The sequence below is a fragment of the Natator depressus genome, chromosome 1, assembly GCF_965152275.1.
Source record: "Natator depressus isolate rNatDep1 chromosome 1, rNatDep2.hap1, whole genome shotgun sequence".
Taxonomy (NCBI): Eukaryota; Metazoa; Chordata; order Testudines; family Cheloniidae; genus Natator; species Natator depressus.
This window is the reverse complement of record NC_134234.1, coordinates 51,305,361-51,318,001: the sequence shown is the minus strand read 5'-3', so window position 1 is coordinate 51,318,001 and position 12,641 is coordinate 51,305,361. Positions and strand designations below refer to the sequence as shown.

General features: G+C 41.7%; 1 protein-coding gene across 3 annotated transcripts in view; it reads left to right on the top strand.

The window, feature by feature from the left end:
• DCLK1 (doublecortin like kinase 1) overlaps nucleotides 1-12,641 on the top strand; it is a 325,416-nt gene that overhangs the window by 7,155 nt on the left and 305,620 nt on the right. For all 3 annotated transcript variants that reach the window (XM_074959609.1, XM_074959603.1, XM_074959621.1), the window contains exon 3: nucleotides 7,863-8,209. In XM_074959609.1, the coding sequence (XP_074815710.1) occupies nucleotides 7,863-8,209 (347 nt within the window). The remainder of the gene's footprint in view (nucleotides 1-7,862; nucleotides 8,210-12,641) is intronic.

Below are 12,641 nucleotides of genomic sequence, written 5' to 3'. Positions count from 1 at the left end.
CTGCATAGAGCGTCTTCACCACATGCACTGCAGCAACACAACTGCACCAGTACAGCTGTGCCACTGCTCCACTGTAAATGTAGACATGCCCTTAGGTGCAAACCCTGTAACTAGAGATGGTTCATTCTGAAATTCAGGGTTCGTTCTTTTCTCATTCTTCCCTCTTCACTGAGGAGAATGCTGCATCCTTCCCGTAGGAGTAGGGCGAGGGAGGACTTTGTCTGTTTTCCTAGGATGACTCATGAGAGGTGTTGACAGGCTCTGCAGAGAGACGCTTTGGTGGTAAGGATGTGGCTATAACAGAGCTGTGTGGGAGGTAGTCCTGAAGGAACAAATAGGATGAAAATTGGCTGCTTTGCATCAGCAGTGTTCTTTGTTGGTATGCAGGAAGCCTAATTCCAGTCAGGTGAAATCCCCCCCCCCCCCCCCCAAAAAAAAAAAAACCCAAACAAAACTAAAACAAAAACCCACTTCAGGAGTCTTAGATGCTTCTTCCATTAATTAAAATCTACTGGACTACTTTGAAAAATTCAACTCGGATTCCTTTGGCAATAAGACCTATCGTATGGAAAATGCACTTGGTTTTGCTAAGGAAAGGTGCGCAGATCTTTAATGTCCCCATAATTTGCTACCTTCCCTTTTCCTTTCACCTCTTCCAAATGAAGGACTGTAATGGCTTTCAGATTTACTGTTTGCTGTCAAATCTAATCTTGTAAATAGCTTCTGAATCTTGACTTATTATACATGGATTTGGGTTCCAAAAGATGAAGTTTTTTTCATTCCTCCTGATACAAATGGAATCCATAAACTACATATTGCAAAGACTACCTGATCATAGAGATGTGGCAAGACTAAGTTATCTATTCCATATGCAACTCTCAGGAATTGGCAAGTGATTAATTTATCTTGCTTTTTCATATAAACCCTAGAGATTCATAAGAGTATATTAATTAAACCCAAGAGAAAGGTGGACTAGCAGTTCCTGGCCTTAAGAACTGTTACTGTACATCTTAACTAAGAACAATAATAGATTGTATTAAGCATGAAAACTTTAAAACAGGGGTTATATATTCCTCAACCTTAGCTTGTGTGATAATAGTCCAATTACAAAAAAGAAATAAACCATGAACTCTATGGCCATGATTGTGCTTATTTTATTTGTATTCCCATAGTGCCTACAAGCCCTAGTCGTTCACCAGGACCCCATTGTGCGAGGCGCTATACAACACAGAACAAAAGGACAGCCCCTGGCCCAAAGACTTTATAATCTAAGTATAGAACAAGATCCAACTGATGGATGGAGACAGAGGAGTACAAGAAAACAATGAGACAGAAGTATCAGTTCACAAGTGTCCTAACTGTTGTGAAACTTTTTGGTAGGCCTCACATCCAAGGAGGGTTTGGAAGGAGAGTAATGAGGTAGCTTTGTGCATAGTTCTGGGGAGCTCCCCCCAAGTATGGGGAGCAGTGCGGAAGAAAGAAGGAAGGTGCTTGTTTGGTGAGTGGGCAATAGAGGCTGGCATCATGGACTGCTTGGAAGCAGAAGCTCCCACTTCAATAGAGAGTGAGAGATGAGCTGTGAAGACAAATAGCTGATGTTTGATGAGATAGAGGGGTGACATGACCAAAGCAACAGGCTAGGAAAGTGATCTTTGCAGTGGCATTCTGAGCGCCTGTAGATAGTGCTGTGGGCTTTAATGGGACTATACACATGAGTACAATTAAGCATATGTGTAAATGTTTGTGGAATCAGGGCTTTGAGCATCCGCAACCTTTAATATTTGGATGTCCTCCTTTCTTTGTAGTCCATTTCACCTAGTGGAGGGCTACCATCATTCCTCCACCCAATTATCCTGAGACTCTATTGCCTTCCCCCCACATGAGGGCTAAGGGGATGGGGAAGAGGCAGCTGTCTCCTCCCTGTACCAGACTTTAGGAGATCTAGCCTCATTCCACATATTTGTTAGGAGATGTCTTCCATTAATCTACCTCCAATTCTGTTTTATTCTGGAACCACACCCTCTGTTGATCAATACTTGCATTGGGCATCTGCTGCCAGGAGGCACTAGCGCTTTGTTTGGCTGCCACGGCCACCCGTGCCTCAAAATCCCTGCCGGCTTCACAGTTGGCTAATGGTTCCATCCCTAACAGCTGCTATAATCCTATCCACTCCCCATTCCTCAGATGCTGAACATGCAATTTCATGACAGGCAGCCATCAACCTTTCCCACGCACATAACTTAGCCACCAGCTAATTTGCCCTCTTCTGGCCTTGTCCAACCACAAGGGCCAGGAAGCTCCCCTATAAGACCCTCTGCAGTATCTCAGGCTAGGAAAAGGACCAGGCTCTACCTCTAGTCCTTAACTCCACTCAGTTAGAAGCTTGATGAGCAGGATAATGGACACGTTAGTCAAGAGAATATTAACATACTAGAAAAGATAAAAGGGCCACTAAAATGCAACTTTGCTCCTTTTCTTAGAATGTTCACATAAAGAATTAATGCTACCTCCTCCTAGCAGACATTTTGCCTCTTTGTGGCCATCTTTTCCAGCTCTTTTAAAGAAAACAAGCACAACACATCGCATAAGACCAGTTCTGCACTGGAAAAACTACCTTTGCTGGCAAATGTAAGTGTAGACCAGTCCAATGGGTAACTCTTTCTTCAGGCATAGACCAGGCCTAAGTTTCTTTCTTTTTAAAGATTGCTGTCTTCTATGGCTTTGAATATTAAGATTTTTATTGTACTTGGAATAGCATAACAGCACATTAGTTTAAATGTGGAGCACTCTCAGAATTTGTAACAAGTGTTAGCTTGTGTAGTATTGAGCCAATAAGTAAATTGTACATGAAATATCACCCACTTTTTTTTTTTTTTACCTATCTCGGGGGTGGGGGGAGTCAGTGTTAAATCCTAATGTTATATTTTACCAGTTCCGTATCAAATGTTTCAAGCAGCGGAAAGTCCCCATTCTTTATTTTAGTGGCTGTTGATACTGTAAAATCTATAGTTGAGACTTGATCAGTGACAGATGAATGAGCATTTCATAGTGCAGTCACTTTCTTTGGGAAGCTGTTCCACAGTCTCTCATATCTTTCCTGTTATTCAGCATGCTTACTCATTACTTTAGTTCTGTCTGTCTTAATTTTGTATCGATGTGAGTTTTACCCTCTTTTGTGTTGACACCCTACAAATGCTTGCTGATGTCTATAATTTCCTTCACTGCTCCCTCAGTTGTCATATAGCCGGGGCGTAAGATTAGGGCTAGATTGTGTCTTTTTAAGTACAATTCTAAGCAAGTCATAGTACTGCAGCTTTATAACCCCTGGAGTAGCCCCTATGAGACAATGTGCCTCTGAGACATCTCTCTTGAACACATTTCCTCTCTGCTTCCCTTTTGCTCTGGGGTCAGGTAGTCATTTGCTGTTGGCCCTTACCAAATTACAACCACTGTCCCTGTCCCCCATAAAAGGGGAAAGAGTGACTGCAACCTTATGGCTATTAATGGGCGTCCCAGCCACTGCTGCTACCTGGACATGGTGAAGCACCTAAAATTCCAGCACAACCCCCCGATTGTGATCTTTATCTGACACAAAGTCCAAGTTGAAAGATTGGATTCGTTCCATAGATCTGTCTCCCCCTTCCTCTTCCTTCTCCAAATCTCTTCAGTCTTGTTCGGACTGAATCCTTATCCAAGCCCCAACTTAAGGGGCTTCCTCTTCTTTGGACTGAGGCTCTTATTTAAACTATGGGTAAATGTCTACACTTGCCTTATAGCAAGTGTGAGTGAACCTTAACTAAAATAACTGTCTTGTTCTGTGGCTACCAGTATAGAGTAGAAGAGAGATACTGAATCTCCTCATTGGATTATGGATCCTATCTCTGAGCACTGACATAATTCCAGCACTCCATGTTAGTCACGGAAAGGCTTTTGTTTCTTTTTATTTACCTTTAATCTACCTTCTAAGGGGGAAAAAAAAGATTTTTAGAATGGGAAACAAAATCAAGGTGGACGTTCTTTGCATTGTGACTGGCTTCTCTTATCACAAAGGCAATTAAGATTGGAGGATTAGTCTTAACTTTGAACTTTCTGACCACTGTCAATTAGGGTCCTGATTCAGGAAAGCTAAACATGTTCTTAAGTGCTTCCATGAATAAGGATGCTTTCCTGAATTGGGGCCTCAGTGTTTAAAAACTCACATATATGCATCACTATAAAATCAGGGTGTAGTTTACTTAAGACAGGACAAATACAAAACACTTCTCAAACATTTAATTCAGTGACCTTTGGGAACATGTATGTGTGACTCCCATGGTTGCAAACTGACTTCCTTGTAGTTGTTCTATGGTAAATGATGATATATTTGTACTTCTCTATTGGAAACTTACCCTATTGCATCACAACTTTAAGACTACTTAAAAAATAATGTGTATCTAGTCTTCATCCTCCTCTTTAAAACAAACAAAAAGCCATTAAAATAATGGTCCAGTTTAGGTAGAGCAAGTTATATAAATCTACGTAAGCATTTAGAACCAGATGAAATCTAGGTTGTTCCCCTTTAGGAAAAGCGTACCTTAGTAGAAGGATGATATCACTGTTTGGTGCAATGCTGCAGTAAAACTGGTAGCTAAAATTGCTGGGGAAATTCTGGCATACAAGCCAGCAAAATCAGTGACTGCTTTCTCACTCTAGTTTTGTTTTTTGTTTTATAAATAGCTACTAATGCTATAATCAAGAGTCAATACTTGTTTGCAGTATGACATGCTCACTCATCTGGTGCTATTCAGTAGGGACCCAGTTATGCAGCTCATGCAGAATGGGCTACCCAAAGCTTTTTTGGGGAAAAAGCGGGCTGTAGCAGGATGGTTACCCACTCCTGCTCTGTGGGGCTTAAAAGCCAGCCCTGGGAGAGAGCCAGGGCTGAGGGCAAGAAAAGCTAGGCTTATTGGGGAAATGGCCGCAGCTGGGCCTATAAAGGGGCTGCTAGGCTAAAGCTTAGCTAGTCTCTCTCTGCGTTCAGAGAGGGAAGGGCCTGGCTGCAGGGACCTGAGGGAATACCTAGATTGGGGCAGAGCTAAGGGGGAAAGGCCAAGGGAGCTCCGGCCTGGAAACCCCCAGGCTGCGAGGCCTAGATTAAGGCCTATTAGGTACTGGGGTTGCCAGGGGGCAGCCCATGGGTAGACAGAGGCAGCAGGTCCAAACCCCCTCGCCTGTGTTGAGTGGCTGATACACTGCAGTCTGCCCCAGGGAGCAGGGCTAAGTGATGACTGGCAGTAGCCAAGACTGAGGTGAGGTGGGGGTAGTGGGTGGGGGTTCCCCAGGGAGGGGAGACCCTCAGGGATTGTTGGGGTTTACTGCCAGGGGGCAGCACCCCAGTGGGAGGAGGCACAGGGTCCTGGGAGGGACTGGGGCCTGCGGTAAGGCAGATCACCAGACATCAAAGGGCGCTCCAGAGGCTGATGAGCTAATTTCCAAGGACAACCAGCGGGAGGCGCCGTCAGGTGAGTCCCGCTTTATTACAGGGGCAAAATCCAGCATGCTCGGTACATTAATGGTCTGTGTCTTGGGGTAATAGTAGCTGTAACAATACATAATATATTTAAGTAACCAGCTTGATATTTATCTCTAAACTAGAATGGAGGTAGCCTACCCCTTGGAAATATGACAGCATTCTATAATATGATTTTTTTTTTCTAGACCCATTCCTCTAATTCAGTGACTGCTCAGTCAGTTGCTGTGTTGCAACAACACTGTCTTAATGTAAACTTGTAACTGTCAGAGAAGCCTGTAAACTATTTTAATAAACCAAAGTAGACACACACTATTTGCTATTGATTGTGAATACTCAGAAATAAGTGGCTTTGTTAATATAATAGGGCCTAAAATACCTTGACACCAGTTCCTGTATATCAGAAGTAAATCCAATCTACACCGTGTATTGACTTATTGCATATGTGTCTGTAAAAACACTCTTTTAAGAAATTTTGATTATATTAATAGCTGTACTTTAAAATTCTTGAAATCTATGGATGAGGTGTTTTACACAAAGAGGGAGCACTTATATAGTATTTGACCTTGCAACAATGGAACAGTTAGTGCTAAAAATATTGGTCCGGGACACTGATAAAAGAGAATGTGTCTTGTTTGATCACTCTTAGATCATTACTACAGTTAATTGCTAAACCCTTTTGTTCTGAGGCTACCAGCTATGTACGTTTGTATTAAAGGAAGAGCTTAACTCTGCCTCCTATAAAAGTAGCAGAAGGGGGAGGGGGGTTTAGTCAGTCATTTCTTAACACCTAGGCTTTGCAATGACATTTTAAATGTTCTTGCAAACTTGAATCTACATCATGAATAAAATGTGATTAAATGTTTCCCTTCTCCTGCCCTCCTGGCATTTTATGGTTCAATTTAAGGGGACAATCCAGCCGCCTTAAAAGAAATTTATTTTGATTACTGTAATCTCCTTCTTGCTGGCCTTTCTGACACTCTCATTGTATCCACCTTCCTCCATAATGGCCTTTAAAATTATCTTCTTCATTTGTTTTGCTGATGCTGTTGCCTCCTCCTTTTGAGTCCATCCACTGGCTTCACCTTGCTCTCCTCAACAAGTGTTTAACTTTTCATTGTTACCTGTTGGGCAACACACAGATCCATCCTGGCCTAGGCCTCAGGTCTTACTGCTTATCTGATCTTACTGTTCCCGCCTCTCTACTCCTCTACATGAGGTGTGAATTCTCTTGGTTTTACCTCTTGCACTTACTTCAGTTTCAGCACTGAGGACACTAGCCAATATCCGTTCTGGCTCATGCATCGATACAGTGTGTGTGCTTCAGGGGAAATGTTTAATTCTAAACAGAAAATATTTTAATGGAAATGTTTCCATTGACCTTAATGTATTTTTTTAACACCGTAGTTAAGCTTTGTAACTTTTGGGCCAGAAGTGTTTAACATTGTGAGATCTGTCATTTTAATTCACTCTTTCCATATTTGTTAAATTAAGGTTTTAACTTTGTTTAAAAAATGAGCCTTTGATTATTTACTATGAAATTAACACAATTTTTTAAGTTCAAGTGCTGAGTCCCATAAAGTCTAGTGGTCAGGATTCCTGGTTTTCACCCAGGCTGCCTGGATTCATTTCCCGGGGTGGGAATAGTACTGAGCTTTTACGAGGGGGGAGGAATAGCTCAGTGGTTTGAGCACTGGCCTGCTAAACCCAGGGTTGTGAGTTCAATCCTTGAGGGGGCCATTTAGGGATCTGGGGCAAAAATTGGGGATTGGCCCTGCTTTGAGCAGGGGGTTGGACTAGATAACCTCCTGAGATCCCTTCCAACCCTGAGATTCTCTGAACCTTATTTTATGGAAAATATCATTATTTCTCAATTATTTTCCCTAGTATTATTGTGTACTGTTACTTCAAAAGTATGTGAGACCTGTACAGCACTGTGAGCCTCTGAAAATCCTGTTGAATACATGAAATCAGAGGACCACTCTGAAGAATCTGTTGGGGGCTGGAGAATTCTTATCGTTGCATATCTATATTAAACAGCAGAAATGAAGTATTCAAAGTATATTTAAAAAACTATCTGAAGAACTTGCAAATAAGAACACTTCTGCTTTAATCCAGTGTGTCAATGTAGTTTCTTGGTATAATGCTATGAGTAGGTGGCAAGGTGCATCTTTCCAAGACTATATTATGGTCTGCAGCTTCTTAGCAGAGAGGATGGAGAGGGGAGAAAAGACATGATTGATACAGGGCAGGTCAAAAGTAAGATGTAGTTGTGTAAGATGTCTTTTTACATTAGTCTGACTTATTGGTCTGACACTTTCTTTTTCCTTTTCGTTTTCTTTTTTCCCTTCAGGGGAGAGCTATGTGTGTGGTTCAATAGAACCTTTCAAAAAACTGGAGTACACTAAGAATGTAAACCCAAATTGGTCAGTGAATGTTAAGACAACATCCACTTCCCGTACGGTGCCGTCTCTTGCCACTGCCAAAGGAAGTCCTTCAGATGCAAGAGAAAATAAGGATTTCATTAGGCCTAAACTGGTCACCATCATCAGGAGTGGTGTGAAACCACGTAAAGCAGTCCGGATTCTGCTTAATAAGAAGACCGCACATTCATTTGAACAGGTTCTTACTGATATAACTGATGCCATCAAGCTGGATTCGGGAGTGGTTAAACGCCTGTACACACTTGATGGAAAACAGGTAAGAAATTTCATCCTAATAATCTCCAGAAACCCTCTCTCCCCTCCCACCCCCCTTCAGAGGGCAGTGAGTCTTGTCATCACTTTTAGTAACTGATATGGTAATTAATTTTGTTGCAATGGGTACTGCATGACTGGTGTTCACTTCTGGTCTCCTGAATAAGGTTAGTGTACACTTTTAAGTTAGGGGTTTGGGTATACTGATTAATACAAAAGCATAATATTAGTAAAAGATCTTTTCAGGAACAATTTGCCACTTTGCCTCAATGGATGGTCTGGTTATTTATGTGTGTTTGTAGCTCTTAATCTACCACAAATCAAATTTGCAATGCTGGCTTCGAAAACATATGTGTCAGAAAGCCAGAATGAAGGACATGATACTAAGGTATGCTGAACTCATTTCTTTAACCTGTCTTTGTTTGTTTTTTTTTGTTTTTTGATTCATACTGTTACAGAATTGTTCTTAGTGCCTATAAATCTAATAACAATGAGGATACATCGCATTGTATTGGATAGTAATACATTTGCATATAAAATGTACCTTTTTTACTTTTGAAGCATAATTTCACAGTCTAAACTATCCTATCGTAAAGAAGAGGTTACAAGTTCAAAAAAAGGTGGGTGGGAACTTTCCCTCAGCCAGAAAGCAATGTGGGGTCTGTTGACCCATGGTGCCCAAACTTGTCAGTGAATCTCTTCCAGGTGGTCCAGAGAGCTGCTCCTTCACCATTCCAAAACCATATATGTTCAAGCAATGTCTTTTCTGCTGAAGGTAGTCCGACCAAAATACTGTTCAAGTTCTAGAGGATTTTTTTGACCAAGTAAATATAAATTACCTTTCTCTTCTGTGTAATGTGCCCTACTGCTTTGTTTTTTTCTTTTGATGTAAATTTAATCTTAAAATATATGGATGATAAAAAATATTGAAGAGGTAATGAACTCACAGGAGGACAGAGGCAAACTACAGTACGACCTGAATCAATTAGAGCAACGATGGCTACAGGTAAACAAGGGGAGATTTGGTATTTTACAAATGTTAACTCTTACCCTGAGGAAATAGCACAGATACAAAATGTGGCAATAAAACATTGCATGTAAAGTCTCTCTCTCGCTATAGTGAGTGTCCAAATATTTTTCACATAAGCATGCCTATAGCTGACATGATTGTGGGAGAGCAGACTGCCCAAGAAGATTTCTATCTTGAGAAGCTCTCCAGTTCACAATATAAGTAGACGACATTGAGGAACAGCACAACTTCTTTGCCATCTCCAAAAGTCCCATGTACAGTAGAAACATTTCATGTAGAATGATTAGCATCTCCTCCCCCCCCCCCCTTAAGTTGGTAACTCCATGAGACAGTACAGAATGGAGAAACTGGATGTCAGAAGTGAGAAGCTATAAGAGACAGGGTGACTTCAGGGAATGGTAATAGGAAACAATATTTTACCTCAAATAAGGGCCAAGTCAGTAGTGACTAAAAGCCATTCCCGTCTGCAGGTTAATGTTCAGTAACCTACATGTGACACTTGTGTTGGTGATCGAAGTCCAGTTCCTAGTTAAGGGTGCGCATCTGAAATATCCATCTTGCAACTGATATGCTGGCTGTCTTGGCAGAGAAGGTAAAGATTGACTGACTGTGTGTGGAATTCAGCCTGCCCTGTGGTCCCTCAGAGTTGAAGCACGTCTGTGAGGACGTAGCATAACTGCTGTCCGTGGTGTACTTTGTTTTGTGACATGAGGCAGCATAGTCTAAGAATGTCTACTCGTAAACTGGTACAGTGACACAACTGCTGTAGTGCTTCAATGTAGACACTGTTCTCCCTTCCCTGTAGTTAATCCACCTCCCTGAGAAGTGGAAGCTAGATTGGTGGATAAATTCAGCCATCAACCTCGTACTGTTTACACCAGGCGTTAGGTTGGCCTACCTACATTACTCAGGGGTGTGGATTCACTTGCCTAAGCTGAGCAAGAGGTTGGGTGTTAGGAACTCCTGAGCTCTGGCTCTGCCACCAGCTTGGTCAAGGTCCCAAGGCAAGTGTCTTAACCTCTTGATACCTCCTATTATACCTGTTTGTAAAATATTGTACTTGCCCATCTCACAGGGATGTTGTGAGGGTCAATTAATGTTTGTACAGAACTCTGAACGTTTTATAAAGCACTATGTAAATGCTGAGTTTTGTAGCACATGGAAGAATTCAGTCTGCAGGGGTAACAATTTAGTGTGTCTTTTCTTGGTAATAAGTTCACTTAAAGTTTTTCAGCTTATTTTTAAACTTGCTTCAAGGAAAGTGCTTTGCTTTGACCCCTCATATCCACTCTCTTCTACAGTCCACACCCTTCAGAACAACAAACCAAAACCAAACAGAACCCTGTCAAACTCTTTCCGCTTGTTTCGTAGAATACTTTGTTCCTTCTTCTGCAATCAGAGGTTTGAAATAAGACTGGCCTAGCTGCCAGACATAAGGTGACTTGGATGTTTCTAACTGCGGTGATATCACAGGTTGGCTGGATTTGTTGTCAAGCTGTGACATCTGAGATGAGTTCAAATCAATGGTGTTCCTGAGAGATTTTACATCCAGTTCTTAGCCAGTAAATCTTGTGGCTACTGAGCCTCCTTGAGACAGGTGCCCTTACAAACATACTCTTCTTCTCTATCTATTGTGTTCTGTTGAAGTAGTATAGTCTGCTGCCTAACCCTTGTAGTAAGCGGGAGGGAATTATGCCCCACTGCCTGTAACAGACTGTCTGCAGAGTGGATAAAGCAACTTAGCTAGTAGAAAGGGAAATCGGTGATTTTGCACTCAGCAGGAACAACTTCTTGGTCACCTCTGTAAGGGGAAGTTATTGATGGTTCTCCCCCCACCCCCCCACTTCTCTGCTAGGCAATTGCTGCTCCATTTACTCTGCCAAAATCCTGTTCTCCCATATGGCATTAGGAGCATGATAATGGATTTCTTTATTGCTAAACTCGCATTGTGAATGATTACTGGGAGGAAATCCATGGTAAATCCAAAATGTTCCCAGTAGTGCCTACAGTTGAATACTTCTTTTAGTGGTTCTTGTTGTGGGTAGGGAAGGATCTAGAAAACCCTACACTATCCCTTTACTATGCAGCTAAATCTAACAAATCTGTGATTAGATCTTCCATCACTAATTTAAAAAACAGCAAAATCGTAAAGCTCCTTGAGCCAAAAAAAGTAATTTTGTATTAGGATAAGAGAGTAAGGCTCTTTTAGGATTATTCCTCTGAAATATAGCACCAAAGAAATGATTTCTGCACACTATTTCCTTGTCTTTTCTAAAAACCCATCAGATTCTGAAAGGACCACACACAAATTGCCCATCCACAAAGGTCTCTAACAAGAGTCCGACATACTCTTAGTGTTGGATGCAGGCACTCTTCCCCCTTTCTTAGCGTCACTGCAGGTCTGCCACCAGACATGAAAGGAGAAGGTACTTTTCTCCCCCTCGTTTTGTTCACTCCCAGCTGAATGGCCCCATCTTACTTAATATATTACAGAATAGTTATTGCCTAAATGTCTCCAGAGATGCAGTATTTAAGTGGTAGCCTTTAACATTTTAGAGATGCTGGATTTTGAGGAGTTTATTCTTGGGTTGAGAAGAGTAGCAAAGCTGGAAGTCTGGAGGCCATTTATGCCCAAGAAACTAGTTGTATAACTTTTGTAGCACAGGGAACTCTCTTCCTACATCTGCTTTTCCTTTTCTCCCCTTGGTTTTGAAAACTCTAATTCACTTTCAGTTCTGTGCAGGCCACTCATTGGTCCTTCCTTGCAGCACTTCTCCTCTGGTAGGTATTCCTGTTTACAAAGATGGAGAAGCTGAGGCACAGAGAAGTGAAGTGACTTGACTTGCCTAAGTGGATTGATGGGAGTGCTGAGATTGGAATGTAAGTGTTTCCAGTTACCAGTTCAATTAAGGCATTTACATAGTAATAAGTGTGGTATATCTAGTCTTCATTCACTGAACTTCTGATTAAATAGTCTGAATAATAGGATGGTGGGAGTTTGATTTCCCCATTTCTCCCAGAAGCTGCTGTATCAAGAAGTATTGGGTAGCTACACAAAGTACAATATAACAGCAATAGTGTAGAAAAGCACCAGGCTAAACTGTGCCAAAACAGCATGGCTGATGTGGATATACTGCACCATTGGTCCGTACTTTGGTGCAATCCCCATCAGTTCAGCTATCAATGGTTCTCTGGTGTAAGACACACCCTTAGAATGTCTCACTGAGATTGATCATATTACCACAGTGATGCTGGTTTCTACCAGGCATGTGAGAATACCACCTCTCTCTCCTGAGTGGAACTGTCTCATCCGATAACGATTGTTGGGCGTTTGAGGGTGGGGGAGATTCGTGTTCAAATCCCTAGGTACTTTTGAAAATCTTCTCTCCCTGCCCCCCAAATTAAT